Source organism: Dermacentor variabilis, chromosome 2, assembly GCF_050947875.1.
Source record: "Dermacentor variabilis isolate Ectoservices chromosome 2, ASM5094787v1, whole genome shotgun sequence".
Classification (NCBI taxonomy): Eukaryota; Metazoa; Arthropoda; class Arachnida; order Ixodida; family Ixodidae; genus Dermacentor; species Dermacentor variabilis.
This window is the reverse complement of record NC_134569.1, coordinates 211487717-211505551: the sequence shown is the minus strand read 5'-3', so window position 1 is coordinate 211505551 and position 17835 is coordinate 211487717. Positions and strand designations below refer to the sequence as shown.

Here is a 17835-nt window from a genome sequence, read left to right as displayed (position 1 = left end):
GGCTGTAGTCGAACCCACGATCTGTGATGTTCATTGAGGAAAAATTAATAAAGACACAATTAATTCTGATAGAGTTAAGGCACTCGTACCCATCAGCTTTGGTGGGAGTCGAACCCACTCAGAGATATTAGCGAACTGTTGATATGAGGTATGAGCGAATCTCAAGTTGTATTCCGATTGGCATCCTCAAGTACGAGAGTCGAACCCAGTGCAGTTGATGTTAATTAGGACAAGGTTAACTAAGACAGTCAATTAAGATATAATTGTTAGGACACTCGTATGGACGACCTTTGGTGGCAGTCGTACCAGCGACCTTTGCTGTTAATTATGGCCAATTAAGGCAGTAGAACCAGGTGAACCCTTGACCTTAGACTGGAGTCGAACCCACGATCTGTGGTGTTAATAAGGCAAAGTTAATTCAGAGACAGTTAATTAGAGATATAGACCATTAAGGCACTCGTACCCACGAGTTTCGTGGGAGTCGAACCCACTTGGGGATATTGGCGAAACGGCCATACCTCCACGTTTATTCCGATGGACATCCCGAAGTACGAGAGTTGAACCCACCTGCCTCCCTCCTATCCCCTAACGGCCTTTAGCACGACGGTAAGCGGCGCATTCGCTCTCCGATTTCTTTGTTGGCGCGTGCCAGATTGAGCCGCGACGGTCGGCTTCGTTCGCGTGCTCTTTCTTTCACATACAGCACACGACGCGCGGCGACGGTGTTATCGCCCTTGGAGGTCATGGCGACGGCAACGCCAACGGCAACGGCAAAATGCGCTCAGAGTGTCCATATAATTGCCATAGCAATAAAAAGCCACGTGACCTTCTCAGAGTGAGCTACGGGTGGAGATGGAAACCAGCCGCGCGCACAGGCAGAAAAGCAGGTGTTGCCTCGCTGATGTCGCGTGGTGGCGGTGACGGTTGCAGCGAAATTCGAATGCGAAGCGAGAGAGACGGCGATGCAGGTCGCTCGCCGGGGGCCTAGCGGATTGCGCGGTAGTCCTAGAAGCTGCGCTGCGGCCTCGGATGCTCGCCAAGTGAGAAACAAGGTGCGACGTGCGAAGCGGCCCGATCGAGGTGTTCTACTGCGAGTGATGCTTTCCTTTGCTGAGAGGAAGCAGCGTAATTGTGTTCGGCTTGTGCTACACATTCGTAGCACTTATTGGCGACAAGCATGCTGCACCGTTACGTAGTGCATTAAGTGCTCGCATGTGTCGCTGAGGAGGTCGACCTCAAGCGCCACACGTGTGTTCCCACGTCGGCTCGTTATGTCTCGCAAGAAATATGACTCCTCCGATCGTATGCACGAATGATCGAATGCATTGCCAAGTGTGCAGCAGGCTTGAAAAAATAAAATTATGGGGTTTTAAGCGCCAAAACCACGATCTGACTCTGAAGCATGCCGCAGTGGGGGACTCCGGAAATTTGGCGGTTTTACGTGTCAAAACAACGATATGATTCTGAGGCACGCCGTAGTGGACGACTCCGGAAATTTGGACCACCTGGGTTCTTTAACATGCATCTAAATTTAAGTACACAGGTATTTTCGCAATTCGCCCTCATCGAAATGCCGCCGCTGTGGCCGGGATTCCATCTCGCGTCCTCGTGCTTAGCAGCCCAACAACAGCAGGTTTTCGCCTTCACGTGTTACAGGAGTGTAACATGCTGCCGAACTTTTTTTTCAGTTGTCTCTTTTGCTTCCTTCTTAACGTCCTGAATGTACAACGTCCAATATGATGATGTTGAAATGCTCAGAATCATATCGTGGTTTTGACGCGTAAAACTCCATAATTTAACATTTAACAAAAAAATATTTTAACGACCAATTATCTTTTTAAATGTCATCACGGGCTTCCAATCAAACCCTACTTCAGCAGAAATGCTGGGCATTTTGCCCAGAAACAGCAGGGAGAAGAGAGCTGGGTTAAATGAAACGATGCAGAGTCTAGAAAAGGCTGCGGAAATATTCGGCCCGAGGCTCCGAGCAGGACATTGTGTTGTGGGATCCTCTAGGTGATTGTAGTTCAACAAACAGCTGTGGACGTCCCTTTTGATAATCAGTTGACCCCTTGGAAGCATTTACTCCTCGCAACTTAGTGAAAGTGCGCTAGTGTGAGGTGATGTAAGGCGTCGCTGTGTCTATTGGTGGCTACTGTGCAGTTTCAGACTAGGTTTACTGCAATAGAATGCAGATAAATTGTTTTAATTTTATTCTAATTCCGAGATTACGTAGCATATGCGCAGATTTATACGTGCTGTAGCCCAGCAACAGCTGCATTCCACATGCAGTTCGCACTCATCCGCGATTGTCGATTCTTCTCGAAAAGTTGTTTCCGATCAGAAATTCTTGGAAGGCTTGAATTCCGCCATAAGCTTTGTCAAGTCCTATTCTATACAACAACAAAAAAAAAAACAATGACCGTGCTCTTCAATGTGGCTAAATTAGAAGAAACAGTAAAATCGTGGTGCTGCCCTTAAAAAACCCCAGAATTCAATTCCAATAAGAAAGAAATACATTTAGCAGTGCATGGCCACAGAGGTATGGAACTGGCAAAATTTAATGTTCCGTACCTTCGTTTATACAAAGCACATTCCTACTTTTTTTTCTCACGAAAGATACTTCAAACAATGCATTTTATTAGTTGGCACCTTTCACACATTGTAGGGTGGTGCTGGGTAAGTGCTTTAAGAAACGTCGCATTTGAGCAAGAAGGATAAGATCTCAAAAAAATTTGCTTTTCTTCCGAATCAAAGGGTGGAAGTAACAAACATTGATCTGCTGTTTTTTTTATTTGCCACTCCATTTTGCAAAAAAATCATTGTAAAACAATACTGAAACTCCAAACCAAGTCTAAATGGAGCGTCAAGATAATCTTGCACTTAATTTTTCCCGGTAACGTATTACTGCGCGGGTTTCGACAGGTCGTGGCGCTCGTTTTGCTGATGACGCAAATTTTCTAGCATTTGCTTTATACTCGAACTTTAGTTGATATGAGAAACTTGCGTCAATATATTTTAGTGGAATTCTTTGCTACGTCTGCAGGTGCTGGTGAAGTCTTGCCTCGGAGTGCAGCTGTGTTATTCTCATCACCGAAGTTTTCGACAGGTTGCTCATTTCTATTTGTATAAACGCAATGCACATATTTTCTCTGTACGCTGTTCTCAGTGAACCTCTAACCTGAGCCTAATTCTTAATCTGAAGTAAGCGGTAACATGCTTTCAGCAGTACAAGCTTATCAGAGCCAAAGCCAAAAACACTTTTATTTACGCATCAGCTTATTAGCATATATAGGCTTTACCGCTGTAGCAAGAAAAATTGTTCTTACGAACTGTGCGAGTGTACACAGTGTACATAGTTTCATAGCTTTGCTGTGCAACATTAGCGACCGAATCTGTAATCGGAGCCTAAATACTAGTTTCAGGCGCTACGAAATAAGTCTTCCTGCACAGCATGCTCACAATAGTCGAAAGAAAGTGCACTTGACCTGGTTGCTGATGCAGAAAATAGTCAACAAAAATCACTCATAGTGACAGCAACACGGAAGTGAATCATTCTAATCATTCAAAGCATCAACCCGTAGGTAATATATTGATGTTGCGATACGCGGTGATTGATTTCCTTGTATTTGCGTTATGTGCCTGCGCACCAACGTCACAATCAGGCAGGATTGATCACAATCTGTAGTTAACTACCCGTAGTAGCTCTCCCAGTATTTTTATTTGTGGGTCAACAACTTGCCGGCAATTTAGACTGAAACAACATGTTCTAAACAACGTGACCACTGTTATGTGTTTTGTTGGTTGAAAACCTAGCTATCGAGCCTGCTTCCCGAATATATGGAAATGCTCCAGTTGTTAGGGCAGAGAAAGGCTCGACAAGCTGTCATTTGATAATTTCTGAAACGCTCATATGTTTGACGCAGCGGTCTCGCACAGTAACCGCACCTGTAGAAATTGATCAATTTAATCGATAGTTTTTCTACGCGTTGTTAAACATTTCTATTCGAATTCTTCTATTAATAACACCATGCACCCTCTGAAATTATTACTGAACTTTAGCTATCTGTCACAATTTTTGGCGAATTGGGGAGTCTGGAAAAATGATACTTCGACTGGAAGTACCGTCGAGGTTAGTCTCCGGTGCTCCTAGCACTTGTTATAAAAAGGAAAGATTCAAAATTTGCGTTTGCTCCACTCCGAAAGATATCTTTTTTTTAAATGACAGAAGCAGCACAGACACAGAATCATGTCTGGAGTTGTCATTTTTCTGATCAGACGTATATGCTGGTTTAACGATGTCTCGAAAAACGGTAGATGAGTATGAGTGCGTGTTACTTTGATAATTGTGTTCAAATAATATCAAATCCGATTTTCACCCGCACAGAAGCACGCAGTCGATTACGGAACGACCTTCGACCGAAACTTCACAAGTTCTCTAAGCTCTTGCATTTTAAACACTGCCTGTTCAAGTGCCCCTATTTAATAATGTACAATGTTGTGAAATATTCCAGATTACCAAAAGGAACTGTACAGGAACTGAACAATGCAAGTGGTGGCCCCAGCTCCTCTTGAAAGCTCACTGCGCCCCCAATTTCTTGGCCAGAAAAGCTGATTGAATGAAATAATCACGTTTGAGTAGGCTTCTGTATGTCTCATGACCGGACAACCATTGCTTGACGCGCCTAACTAATGCAGCAAAGTAGGAACCATATGTATGCTGCATTAAATGAAAGAAATGCCCCTTGTACAATATGAACTTACCCGTTTTCACATTTGCAAAGCTGCTGCTTTCTCGCATAGCTCGCGCATCACTGTTGCTAGTAATCACGCCAACAAATTTTCACAAATATATTGCGTGATCTGAGTCACAACAAATGGTAACCAGGAACCAGACACATACTTTATATAGCATGTTTTTTATTTTCATTAACTAGACAAAAATGGAAAATTATTGCTTTATTCATGTTCCTTAAGGTACTTCTTTGAAGTTTCACATAAGAATTATTAGGATGTATAGGATGGAACTAGGATTCATAGAAATTATTATTGCTATACATCCGTTCTTGTAATGAGATGGTAAAACAGAAAAACACTGAAAATTAGCCATTTCTAGCGGTAACCAAAGAGTTCAATGGCATCTTCGCATCAGCTGTCTCAGCGTGCTTGCAGAAAGAGAGAGCGAAGAGAGGGAAGGCAGGGAGGTTAACTAAACTTTGACCAGTTTGCTACTAAGAAAGGGGGTAATAAAAAAATTGTACTAGATAAGACATGAATCTGTGTCATTCACACTCGCTAAGGAAAGTGTGGTGTATCTACACTCGACCGCTCCAGTTTGTCGCTTCCATATACAGTAGAAGAGTGTTGAAGTACCGTACTCGCCAAGTACCAGGCCGGGAGCGCCGCTTGTACCAATTCTCTTGGTTAGTGCCCGGCGGCGACTCTAAAGACAGAATAAACATTTTTATTACGTAAATGCAGCTTTGGAGAGCCGTCCTCATTCCAGAATGCCTAGAGCTCGGGCCGGGTCCTGGGCCCTCGCAATCAGCCATTGCTGGTCCTCGAGGTCGGAGCTGGCCAAGGGTCTCTCACAAAGCTGATTGGTGTGGCAAGGGTTCGGAGGATTTAATTATGCCGCTCTGGAACCCCCTAATATATGCCTCTGGCCTGCCTCCTAAAGCCATGGCGTTTGTAGTGCAGAAAGAACCGTCTGTGGTTGGAATAGGGGAACCCAGGGTCGACGCCTAGGAATAGTAATAGCGCTTTCTACCAAAGTGCGAATTCCCACAAGTAGGTGCTATGAGGACAGGGGACAGCTCTCTCATTAGAAATGCCAGTGGAATTTCGGCGGCACCGAGATTCGAATCCCGCACCTCGCGCATACAAGGCACATGTTCTACCGCTAGATTTCGCACAGCTTTGACAGTATACGGCTCGTGAGTACTGCGCGGCGTGACCGTTCTTTTCTCTGCCTGGGTTATTGCACCTTTCAAGGTTCCTACTGTGCGAATAAATCAGTGAAGCCATGGTGAAGGCCTTAGTTGGACACTAAATTATGTTGTTGTACAACAGAGAAATTCTGCCGTCCCCCGCAAAAACCGCCTCTAGCACGTGACTTAAGTCCTCCGGAAGTATTCCTGTAACATTGTATTTCGAAATGTCGAGTGACTTCTTTTCACTCTATACTATTCCGCTTATGAAAAAAAAACTTAAAGGACATTTAGAAAAAAAATTACAGGAAGCGGTTCGAACACGCATAACAGCGGGTTCAAATTTAGTTTGTAATAATTGTCAACCTACTGCTGAAGTTGTCGGCTCTCTGTGTTGAAAAAAAATTCGCTACAACGAACGTATCAACAACATTCTGCAAGTACTTGCCCTCACTCAGCAAATATCGACATTAGCCATTGCTGTAGCAGTCCACATGGTCGAAAGTGGAATTTTTTCTCGGCTATATGTGGAAATCTATACGTTCTGTACACTGTTCCTAATGGACCGCGTTGTGAGCCATATTGTGTTCGCGAATTTTCATGCGGGACTTAAGCGCAGTTGCGCGTTCAATACGCACACGCACACTGAAATCTCGAACTCGTGGTTCATTCATTCTGATGTGGGTTTGAACTTCGCATTACCCCAAGGCTATGCAATAGTGTATATGCGTGTACGCTACAGCACACGCGAACGGTTTTTGTGCTCTTAAATACGTTCTGGTTATTACGACATTATCACCTTAAGGTTTTGGGATTTATACGGACCTGGAGACTTTAAAAAGCTGCAAATTGTTCCAAACGTGCAGTGTTCCCTAATTATGAGGCAAATCAAGAGCCAATTTCACTATCGCTGTACCAATAATAAGCAGTAATCAGCAAACCTCAAAAAGTTTGCCATTTTCTAATGAAATCGAGCTTCCGTTTATTCGTCTAATTAAGTTGGGCAGGTACCAAATAACATATAAATTGCAGAATCGTGCCATTTTTTCATGCGATATCAACGAGATCATTTTTTTCGTTCAATAGAAAGAGGTGCAATATGCGTCGCGCGATACCTTACATTGTTACACTGCTTGTTTAATTTGAACGAGCTGTTATCACCTCTAAAGCTCCAGTGAAATCACGTCTTCGTAGCATACATTAAACTAAGTAATGATGAGCAAGCTTGACAGCACAATGCAATTTTAACAACAATTAATCATCAAGCGAACCGCGTCATACAATTCATATTATTGAACAACAGATTCTTTTGCACAAATGTAAACACAAAATTTGAACAAATAATTTTGTTGTTATTTCGCATGAGCGCTTTATACGTGGATGAAAATACTTATCACGTTTGTGCCTATTCCCGCATAATCAGATGCGGTTGATGGGTTTTATGCGGAGTGCACTTCATAAATGAACTCAAACAGCTGCCAGAATTTCCTATTCACGAGCAAAAGAACTGTGAGTACGATCTCCGGAGAAGAATTGCCTGGCATTTGTCACTATACACTTCAGAATAACAATAAAACTATTTGACATGGCCTCATAGTTAGGATGCCCGGTATGGAGGATAGTTATCGCCATATATGTAAAACCGCGGCTTTCAAAGTAGCAAGAAAGCATCGACTTGTAAAGAAGGTACGCATTGCGATGAAAAATAACAAATACCTTATAATTAGAAACAAGCTTTTTATCTTATACAAAAGAGTGCGTGATATAAACAACAATTATATATCTGGTAGACGTACGAACCATTCGAAAAGTAATATAAAAATCGAGTTCTGCTGGTTTGTTTTGGACAGATGAATAGTCATCTCTATAATCGATTAGTCCATCACAATAAAAGAAAATTTTACGTACTCTCCAATAAATTTTGCTGCCGCGCTAGTTGGTAATACATTCTTTATTGCAGTGTACATTGCATACAATTTGCCAACTTTGGAAAAAAATCAAAGGGACACGACAGAGTGCTGACGGAAAAATAATGCGTTTTTCTGCATAGGACAGCTCGCCTACCTATGCCGCCTACCTACCTCGCCTACCTATGGCGATACCTGTAACGTCACAACTGCTCGCATAGCTTTGCGGAAGCCTTTGGCGCGTCATCGCTTCGTTCCGCGAAGCACACCTTCCCCGCCTGCGCACATAACCGGCCTCGATAACACCAAAATATACAAGTAGGCTTTGTGTCACGTAAAAGCCACTACTCGTCATACCGGCCACTTGAACACAATTTCTGCGTGGTTCAGTGATCACATGATCTTAGCTACGGCTGCTTCTTCAATACTCGACTGTAATGCACTTTACGCTCGTTAATAATGCGAAAGCATTAAACGCTCCATTGCACGAAAAGCCGGCGGTATCGTAGGTGGCATGACCGAGCGATGGTCAAAAAAGCTCGGATTGACGTGAAATTTGTCAGGCCAAATTGTCAGGCCAAATGTCCAATTTGTGAGTGAAATTTGTCTTGTAAACAAATTAAATTAATGGCTTGGAAAAGAAAGTTTGTGCGGAAAGAAAGAAAGTCTGTGGGGAGAAACGAACCTAGGCCTACTGGGTGCGAGACGAGCAGCCTTCCCAGACGCCACGAAGGTTCCACTAAAGGAGTACCTACAGTGCCTGCGTCACTGAGCACATGCCGGCGCAGCCATTTGAGAGGAGATGCAGTCACGTCATGAGTGTATAAATTGAGCGCGCTGCCTCCTGCGGGTCACTTTCTCTTCGCATTGCATCGGTACTGTGTCTACTGCGATGCACTCTCGACAGGGTGCCGGATCCTGGGTGCACAGTTGCTGTTTGCGATTGGCTGCACGAGCCTGTTCTTGTGCCCGGGCTGCGGCACTGGCATGAGTTAGGCGAGCTCGTTTCCGGTTCTGCTCGCGGCGTTGCTGATCGAAAGCTGGCTGCTCCTCAGGAGTACGTATGACATGTGGCCTACACATTTCGAAGCAGGATGGAAACTGCTGCGCGCGAGCTTGGCTGCGAAGGAGAACGACGTCGCTACTCACGCATCCAATTGTGCGCCTCTCTCTTTATTTTCGCGCATGCGCATGGGTTTGCGCTGGAGGAGCTTTCGGCATACACGCAACAGAAGGAGGGAGGGACGAATCGGCTGACCATATGCAGCTTCGCTGTAATAAAATTCATCGTTCTGCAGCAAAATGGCCTGAATGGTTTCGGTATGTGGCAACGTAGACGGAAGTACACACACCGAATCCGCAGAAAGAATTCCAATGAATGTGAATGTCGAAAACATCAGTCGAACACATTTCAACAAAGTGACTATAATGCTTTCACATTCCTCCACGTAAGCAGTCTAAAGTGTCCCTACCAAACTTTTTGTAGGACAAATCAACCAGCATATGTTGGGCATTCATGGCTTCGTGATCCCACAAACCCATCAAATCGTGTCATTAACGTGTCCATCTTCGTACAAGTATATCACCTTTCATCAGTGATGGGTCCTCGGGATAGACTGGCGAGCTGCCTCGAAAAATTGCTAGCTATAACTGAGCACCCGTTACTTTCCCTTCTATTTTGTTTTTTCACATTTGTATGTCCGGTGACATTTCTACGATGTTCATGTATTCGTAAATATAATGCCTGCATGTTCCGCCTGGCAGCGCTTGTCGTCACGAATCATTTCAGTGAATCATGTGACCAAGGTGCACGTTAAGCCAATTCTAAGGTGCCCTTTGGCACCCACGTGTTTCTTTTCACGCAGAACGTTACCGCAGAGCCGTCATTCACGCTTAACTGCCTGCTAACTGGTATGAACTTTTTGCAGAAGGTTAAGCCGGTGAGTAGTTCACGCAGGCGAGGTTTTCTTTACCTCATGAGCCTTTCAAATAAAAAATATCCTTTAAAAGTGCGCGTTTCATATAATGCGCTCTATCAACATGCTTTGCCTTAGTGCGCACAATGTAACATCGGAGGAGCGTGTATAAGCCTCACTCCCATGTCGCACTGGTTTCTTAAATTCAGTTGTACAGAGTTTTAGACAGGGAAATATGTCATCAATATAGGATTGAATGCAGCGACAGCACACCGAGATAATACTACACAGGAAAGTGCTCAGTAAGCCCTAAGATTTTATCAAATTCTGTCTGCTTGAGAAGTAAGAAGGAATGTGCACAGAATCTATCGGACCGACGTGCGTAACAATATATTGTGGAACTCGAACGTGCGCAAAAGGAAGCTGCGAGTTTTATTTTCGGAAAACATGAAGGATTATATTCTCCATCACAACTCATGAGATGTTTACCTCATATATTATATTGCTACATTGAAAACACGCAGAAGAATTTGTCGACTAATGTTCTTGTGCCATATAGGGTTTCGAAAATAACTGCCATAAGTATTACAGATTGCACGAAACATTTTACTGGCAAAAGAACAGCACATGCATATCAGCATTCTCTGCGACCAATTTTTGCAAGAACTAATTTCTGTAAACATTGTTTTCTTTTGCCAAACAGTGAAAAAGTTACCACGGAGTGTGTTCAAATCCAAGAAAAAAAATCTAGAACACCTAGAATCAATTTCTAGAAGCACAGAATAAATAAAAAAACTTCTATATTACAAAATTAACAATGTTGCATTTGTCTGTCGCATCTGCTGCACTCTGTCAGTATAATTGATATGTTGTGAGCTTCCACTTTTATGTGTGTTTTGAGAAATTTCTGTTTCAGTATTCCTTTGCGTGCATCTCCTGCTTGGGACGTTAAGGATAGGCCGCAGCATGCCTAGATAACTAGGAAAATAATAAATAATTTGACAATAAATAAGTAAATATATAACTAAAAAAGAAAGAAAATATCACCACGTTGTGTGGAATTGTTTCCAATAATATAGTAGTGTTAAATCACAGATCGTTATAGTTTACTTCACTCATTTCCTCATACGAATGACATAGCTGGTTTGTGAGATGGTGAAAGAAATACGGTACAGGAGGACAGTATGCTAAACGTTGGAGTGTCCTCGTCAACCGCATCGTTTACTCATACCTGAAAGCAACTGGCGCTGTAAACCAAAACAGTTTTTTTTACTACAACGTATAGCTCTTGATGGAAGCATTGTTGATGGTTCATTGATTTGCCTTATTGTTAATTAAATATTTCTTGTAATTTATTTTTCATCTACATTTCTATAGCAAGATCAGCACGATCTCCTTACAGGGTTTACAGTATCTCATGTGGTGCAAGAAAGCGAGAGATAAATGTTTTAAAGAACTTAGTTTATTTCACCTTCCGTTGATTTCGAGCTAAATATTCGACATGTTCGTTCAATACTTTCTAAAAGGGAGGTTAGTTTGAAGCTTTTTCTGATAAAAAGCACATAAATAGGTGAGCGTGAGATCGTACAGACTGGGGTCCCATAGTGAATACACCGTGGGGGACCTACTATGATAAGTTACATGAGATGGAAAACTACTAAACAGCAAAAAAGAGTATTAAAAAACAGTTACACCAAAATATCAGCAGCAACGCAATTATTCATAATATAATGAATCAAGCACAATTATTTCAGTGATTAAACAATTCTAGTTGATGAATGCATAGTCATTATTTAGCAAAAAACAATAATAGACAAGCTATTTCATTTGTCAAATTGTGTTATTGATTACGAATATAATCACGAAGCAAACATTTAAAATACCCGCCGTGGTTGCTTAGTGGTTATGGTGTTGGGCTGGTAAGCACGAGGTCGCGGAATCGAATGCCGGCCACGGCTGCCGCATTTGGATGGGGGCGAAATGCGAAAACACTTAGATTTAGGTGCACGTTAAAGAACCTCAGCTGGTCGAAATTTCCGGAGACCCCCTACGGCGTGCCTCATAATCAGAAAGTGGTTTTGGCACGTAAAACCTCATAATTAAGTTTTTTTAGCATTTAAATGATGACACGCAAACAGCAGATTTATTATTATGAGGCAAAAAATTCCACTATTTAATAAAACAAAACTAGCTCTTTGCGTACCGCAGATAGTGTGGATTCAGTGTTGAAGTAGAACAATGTTGTTTATAGAAAAACGTGTGTAGTTTGTATCGGTAAGTCCTTGCATGAAAAGAAATTTTATAAGGTGGTGGTCTTTAATTGCTCGATATGCAAATATGCAAACATTGAATTTCACAAGGTTAGTAATGCTGAGTATGTCAAGAGCTCGCTAAAGTTCCGTAATGTGTGCTCGGTGATTACTCTTTGAATGGATGGGTTGATTTTGGACATTTACATGAGTGTCAAATTCATCCTTATTTTTTTTTCTCAGGGGACATTCTCATTAACAGACGAGCAAATGACTTCGTTAACCGAACAGTTCCAGGCGAGTACCTCATTGTCTGTTTATGCTACCGCGGAGTGAAGGTATAAAAAGGTTGCCTAAAAACGCTGGCTTGGGGTGGTTCTCACCATTTCGTATTTGCAGTTTTTACGCGTTGCTACACTTTCCTTTTTTCTATACCCGAAAAGTCAAAATACAAAGAAGGCAGTAGCCCAAGACGCAACGAAACATTCAGAAATTAACTTTGTTGGTATTGTTGCCAGGAAGAAAGAATCCCGTGTGCTGTTTAAGAGCGCAGGCACGAACATAGACGGCTGAAGCCGACATCTTTAGGCGTGGCGACGAAAGCGTTAGCAGCAAGAACACACACATTGTCCTCATCCAATTTGTTTTGCCGGCCTAGTTTTTTTTTTCTCATCGCGACGCTACCGCACCGGCGATGTAGCCCTGTCCCGGAGCAAGCCAACGTGGCACAGGAACAGCTCGCACGTAGGGCTTCAAGAGGACGACAAAAACGACAGCGCTTCTTGGTTGTGTAGACGCTGGGCCTGAGTCTGCGGGAGCGATCTCACAATTTACATATGAAAGCTGTCGCAAATTCCATAGGGGCTTTGCGCATCACGAAAAATCGGTAGGGAGAAAAAGCCACATAAAACCTGAAGCTGCAATGTCCTTTTTGAAATATTGTCGCAGCACTGCGCGACTGAGGAAGAGAAAGAAGTAGAGTGTGCGCGCGTGATCTCGGGGTACTCTGCGCCGGCTGGGCCTGGCCTGTAGCTTCCCTCTTGGACCTCGTTTCACCCTGTAAATAAACATCATTCGTAACAATATGATTATTTAGTAGAAATCTTACGGATCCTCTTGCCTGATTAATAGAAAAAGGTAACCATTGGGCTATAACATGCTTTTATATTACTCTTCAAGATCATTATCTGTCCTGGGGGGAGCGGGGAAGTAGGTCGATGCCTGTAGAACTTGCGTGCTCTGCGATCACTACAGTGTGGTTCTGGTCTGGTTTTACTTTAATTTAGTAATTTGAAAAAAAAGGAAGTACCAGGAGGCGCGATACCCAACCAGCCGTTGCAGCTGAATTGTTTCAATAGAAGCACTTCAGCTCCAATCCCAGCCACAGTAATCACAATCAATAAGCAATTTATTCCTAGCTTCCTAGGCTAAAACTATTGTTTCTGGTTTTTGTTTAGCTCTAACGTATGCAGTGTGACTTATATATGGTGCGATTCCACGTTGCGATGACCAAATGGCTAGTAAACAATTTTCGACTGCAGTCAGTGACAACTTAAAAGTAAGAACAACCTCCACCTAAAAAAATACAGCGCACCTGCTCTTCCTTTGTGAGCGAAAGCCGGGCCTACTGAAGTCCGCTCACAACCAAATGAGCTTGCTTTGTTAGTGGATATGCTAGGTTAATTAGAAAATAAAAGTTCGTTGTTTAAGCTAAAACATTACAGTTGCCTGAGCACTGATATCAGGGTCGCCCATAAAATTTGCCAAGAAGCCCAAGTTTCATTCTAAAGCCACTGACACGAAGGTGGATCCATACGGTGAAAAAAACAAGCCGTTTTAAACGCACCATACCGCTTCACATTACTGAAATGAGTGAACATAATTGGCTGATAATCAGTGCAAATTTCATGTGAGCGTGATAGCATACATATCATTTTTTTTCTTAAGTTAACTCCGACTGCAGTTCGAATTAATTTTTTTTCGTTCGAGGCAGATATTAGGCGTCATGACAGAAGCCGGAATGGCTTTCCGCGGTTCCTTTGTTCTCAAAAAATTATCTGGTAGGCAGTATAGGGGATGCAGCGTCGGTGGGCTACATGAAACGTCTTGTGCGTACTGCTGAGGGTGTAGGGGAGACTGTGGTACAGAGATTACCTAACCAAATACTCCGGTGACACTTATTCAAGCATCGCAAAACTTTGGTTTTTCTCTGTCTTGCGCCCCTGTCTCTTCACGTCATTTTTAGTCCTTAACGCGTCGAACGCGGGGGCAACATAGCCGTGCAACTAGCAAATTTTTGCGACAAGTTGAACACTTGTAAGCCTTATGTCTCTCAAGGAGCACAAATTTGAGTTTGATGGCTTGTACCTACTATGGCCAGAGTGAACTTACTCGAACGCGACCACTCCAGCTCGAATACATAAAGGTGCTGCCGAGATATAGTCCTCTTTGAACACCGAGGGAAAGGCTAAATATATCTCAGAATGCGAAATGTGTGGGGCTACAATACTGCCATCTATGCGTGCGACACATCCGTGATCGAGTAATGGCTTCTTTCCCTTACAAAACGTTAGCAAAGCAAGTTGCGTGACATTTACTCACGCAATATAAAGCGCACATGCTTAACTTATAATGCAACTAGTGGAGGTCCTACGTTGTTGCAGTCGCACACGGGCCCACCGTGGTCAAAGGTGTTGGCCGCGAGTTGGCATCCCACTGTCCTGCTTCGAGAGTAGCTTCACGCTATTTCTGGACCCTACTTGTCCAACGCGGAGGCGCTCATAGCCGCGAAAATAAAATTCCTGCAGCAAATTGCGCACTTGTAAGCCTTATAACTCCTGATAAGTACAGCTTCCAGTTTGAGGAATTATAACTACTAAGGCAGAATGAGTTGTCTAAAACGTGACCACTCCCACTCTGATCGCCAAATATACTGCTGAGCTATAGGTATCTTTAAACGCCGAGTGAAAAGCTAAATTTAATTTACTCCCAATTACATCATACTTGGCGCGACAACAGCGCTGTGTGTGCAGGCAACAGATGCATGATGGAGCAATGGCTTGTTTGCTCTGTACAATGATACCAATATAAGGCACTTAGGCAGCACGGCTTCAAAGATCTAAGGTATCATAGCTTTGCACATTTTCGTGACTTGTGCCTTCAGAAGGGTGATGGTTTGGGATAGTTGGTTTTCCATTTTAGATTGCGTGGTACAGCGCGAAGCAGGGACAAGGGACGCAAGAAAGCGCTGGTCCTGCTTTTTCTTGCATCCCTTGCACCTTCTTCGCGATGTACCACACAATCTAATGTTGTGCCTTCAGCAAGGGATCGCCTACGCAGACCGAGTTCAAAGGCGTTTCACGTCAATAATTAAAACAGGAGGGCGGGCGCTACCTTTTAATGTTGCTTTTATATATGGTGGAAGAATTATTTTAAAAAGTGTGTCTCAGAAAGCCTAGTTATTGCCCTTACAATTGAGAAAAGTTCAGTTGCTCCAGCACTTTGCTCTGTTTATTCTGTCTCGTTTCTTCCATTAGGTGTGTCTTCTACCGGACGTTCTGCCAAAGGACGCAAGAATTCTCTTGGCCATGCTACGATATTTGCAGAAGTCCTTAGTATTTGGCTCTACGTAATTTTAAATGTGGCGTGCCCAGGTGCTCATATGTTATCTGGTTTGTTAGAAGCGCCTGGACGTTGGGCCTCTTTTCTACGGCAAGTAGCCTCTGGAAAATTAAGTCCTCCTGGATAAACATTTGGCAGAGCTCAAGTGAGGATGTCGCCTTTAATAAAGAAAGGAAAAGCATGATACTGCCATTGGTGTATGAGATTTTATGGTGCAAGGGCTAATGATCGTCAAAAAGCACCAGGAAATGTTGTATGTAGTTGATGGTGCGGTCGGGGACATAACTTGGCCGTTTAGTGGCCTAAAATATGAGCATAAATTGCGTACAATGTTCAAACATTATATTAAAACTACGATATGTGACGTGAGCTATAGACTTAAAATATTTGTTGCCAAGTGATTTTAAGACAAAACTGTAGAAATATTAAAGCAGGACTGATGCCTCACTTCGGCCCTTGTACGGAAGGGCAGTGAAGCATTCGCTCTAAATGCCTTATTCGCAGCAGTTGCTATAGGCGGTTGTGCTACAGATCGCTTGTGTGCATAGCGTGCATTGATCAAATATGATTTAAAAAAGATGAAACTGATCTGCTATCATTAAGGGGGCCGGTCATTGCCAAGGAACATTTCTGGATGAACTGGAATTTTCTGCCCGTGTGGTAAACGAAAGCATTTTTTTTTGGCTTCTATTTCACGACATTCCAGCAATACGTGGAGAACAGTCAGCGTCTCGCCACATTTACCACAGATAGGTAGGTCGTCGCCAGTAAACAGGTACGAGTGTGTCCTATATGTGTGCCCGATTCTTAGTCGCCACGTGATGACCCCAGTTCGTCGCGTTCTCGTTATGGGTGGCCAATTTCTTAACTGTGGCGTTCCAACATGCCACTTATTAGATGTTTCTTTATCCCATGAGCGCTGCCAGTATGCTTCAGTTTCTTTCGTAGGGAAGGCGTCTTTCGTAGAAAGAGATACACAGGAGTGATGGTGGTGGGTTTAGCTTGGAAGACTTTGACGGCAACTGCTCCACTTGAGTATTTCTTTCCTCGTTATAATTACGTGTAATGATAAGTCGATCAATTCAGTCCCTCTCCAAAATGTGAGCACACTGCGTGATGCTCCTTTGCACACTTTTCGCTTTCCTTCGGTCAAAACTATTCTTCACATTCGTGAGGAGACACTAACCTTCTCGTGCTGTGCCGAAGCACCAATTTCTTTAAAACGAAAAGTGCTTGCAGAACGAGATGGAATGTACTGCATCATCCACGTCTTTGCACTCTGTCCAAGACGCAGAAGCGACAGGGCCGGCTTTAAACGCCAATGTAAGAACTCAGGCCACTCCAGTTCCTAATCTCTACAGGAGTGTTGTTTAGACCAATCTGTTGTAAAGCGATTTAATCGTTTAGGCAATGAACTATACCATACTGCACTAAAAGGCACCAGTGTACCATGGTGCCGCTGCGCACATTCTTTGAGCTGTTTTCACTGGCTGGTTGCGAATGTTTTAGTATTTGTAAGCGTAGTCTCATCTTCCACCTTCCGGGCGGATCCAGCTACTGTTTCGATGATTGCTTTCTGATGATGGTGCACTCACAGTTCATTTGCCAAAGCCTCAGCTGCAGTTGAACTGAACTCCTCCAAGGATGTACGTCGCCTCTTGCTCAGCCAGCCACCTAATCATGGATACTGAATTAAAAACACGTTTTCCCCGAGTGGCCTTCCCTGTATATACGGCTTTCAGCTGATGTACTTGTAACGTTTTTTACAGCATGATTCAAATAACTCAAATAATTATGAGCCAACCAAAACCTCGATGTGATTTTGAGGCACTCCTTAGTGGAGGAGCCTGGAGTAATTTTGATCACCACAGGTTTTTTTTTTTTTTTTAACGGGCGACTTAACCTCATGCACGAGCAATATGGTATTTTGCCCCCAGCCAAATGCGGCCACCGCGGCCAGGATCGAATATGTGACTTCGACCTTAGCAGCAATACTTCATAGGCTATGAAGTAGCGCGGCAGGTGCTTCTCGTTTTAAATTGTTGTAATACTTTCTGCACTTTTCCCGCTCCAATATAGCAAAAATAGTAAAATTTTCTCTTGGCCTAGAGATATACTCGTAACAGAAATTAGCGCGAAAATAGGCACAATGAAATGGGAAGGTACAACGAACAAGAGTTGACGTGGTCAGTTTGGTGCTTGTCTTTCGGAA

General features: G+C 43.2%; 1 protein-coding gene across 2 annotated transcripts in view; it reads left to right on the top strand.

Annotated features, from left to right (window-relative positions):
- LOC142571175 (uncharacterized) overlaps positions 1–15807 on the top strand; it is an 88200-nt gene extending 72393 nt beyond the window's left edge. The window contains exons 3-5 of one of the 2 annotated variants that reach the window (XM_075679449.1): positions 3047–3109; positions 12246–12299; positions 15539–15807. In XM_075679449.1, coding sequence (XP_075535564.1) covers positions 3047–3109; positions 12246–12299; positions 15539–15634 — 213 coding nt within the window. In that variant the 3' untranslated portion in view covers positions 15635–15807. The remainder of the gene's footprint in view (positions 1–3046; positions 3110–12245; positions 12300–15538) is intronic. The other variant, XM_075679450.1, reaches the window with a different exon arrangement.
- The last annotated feature ends 2028 nt before the right edge of the window (positions 15808–17835 follow it).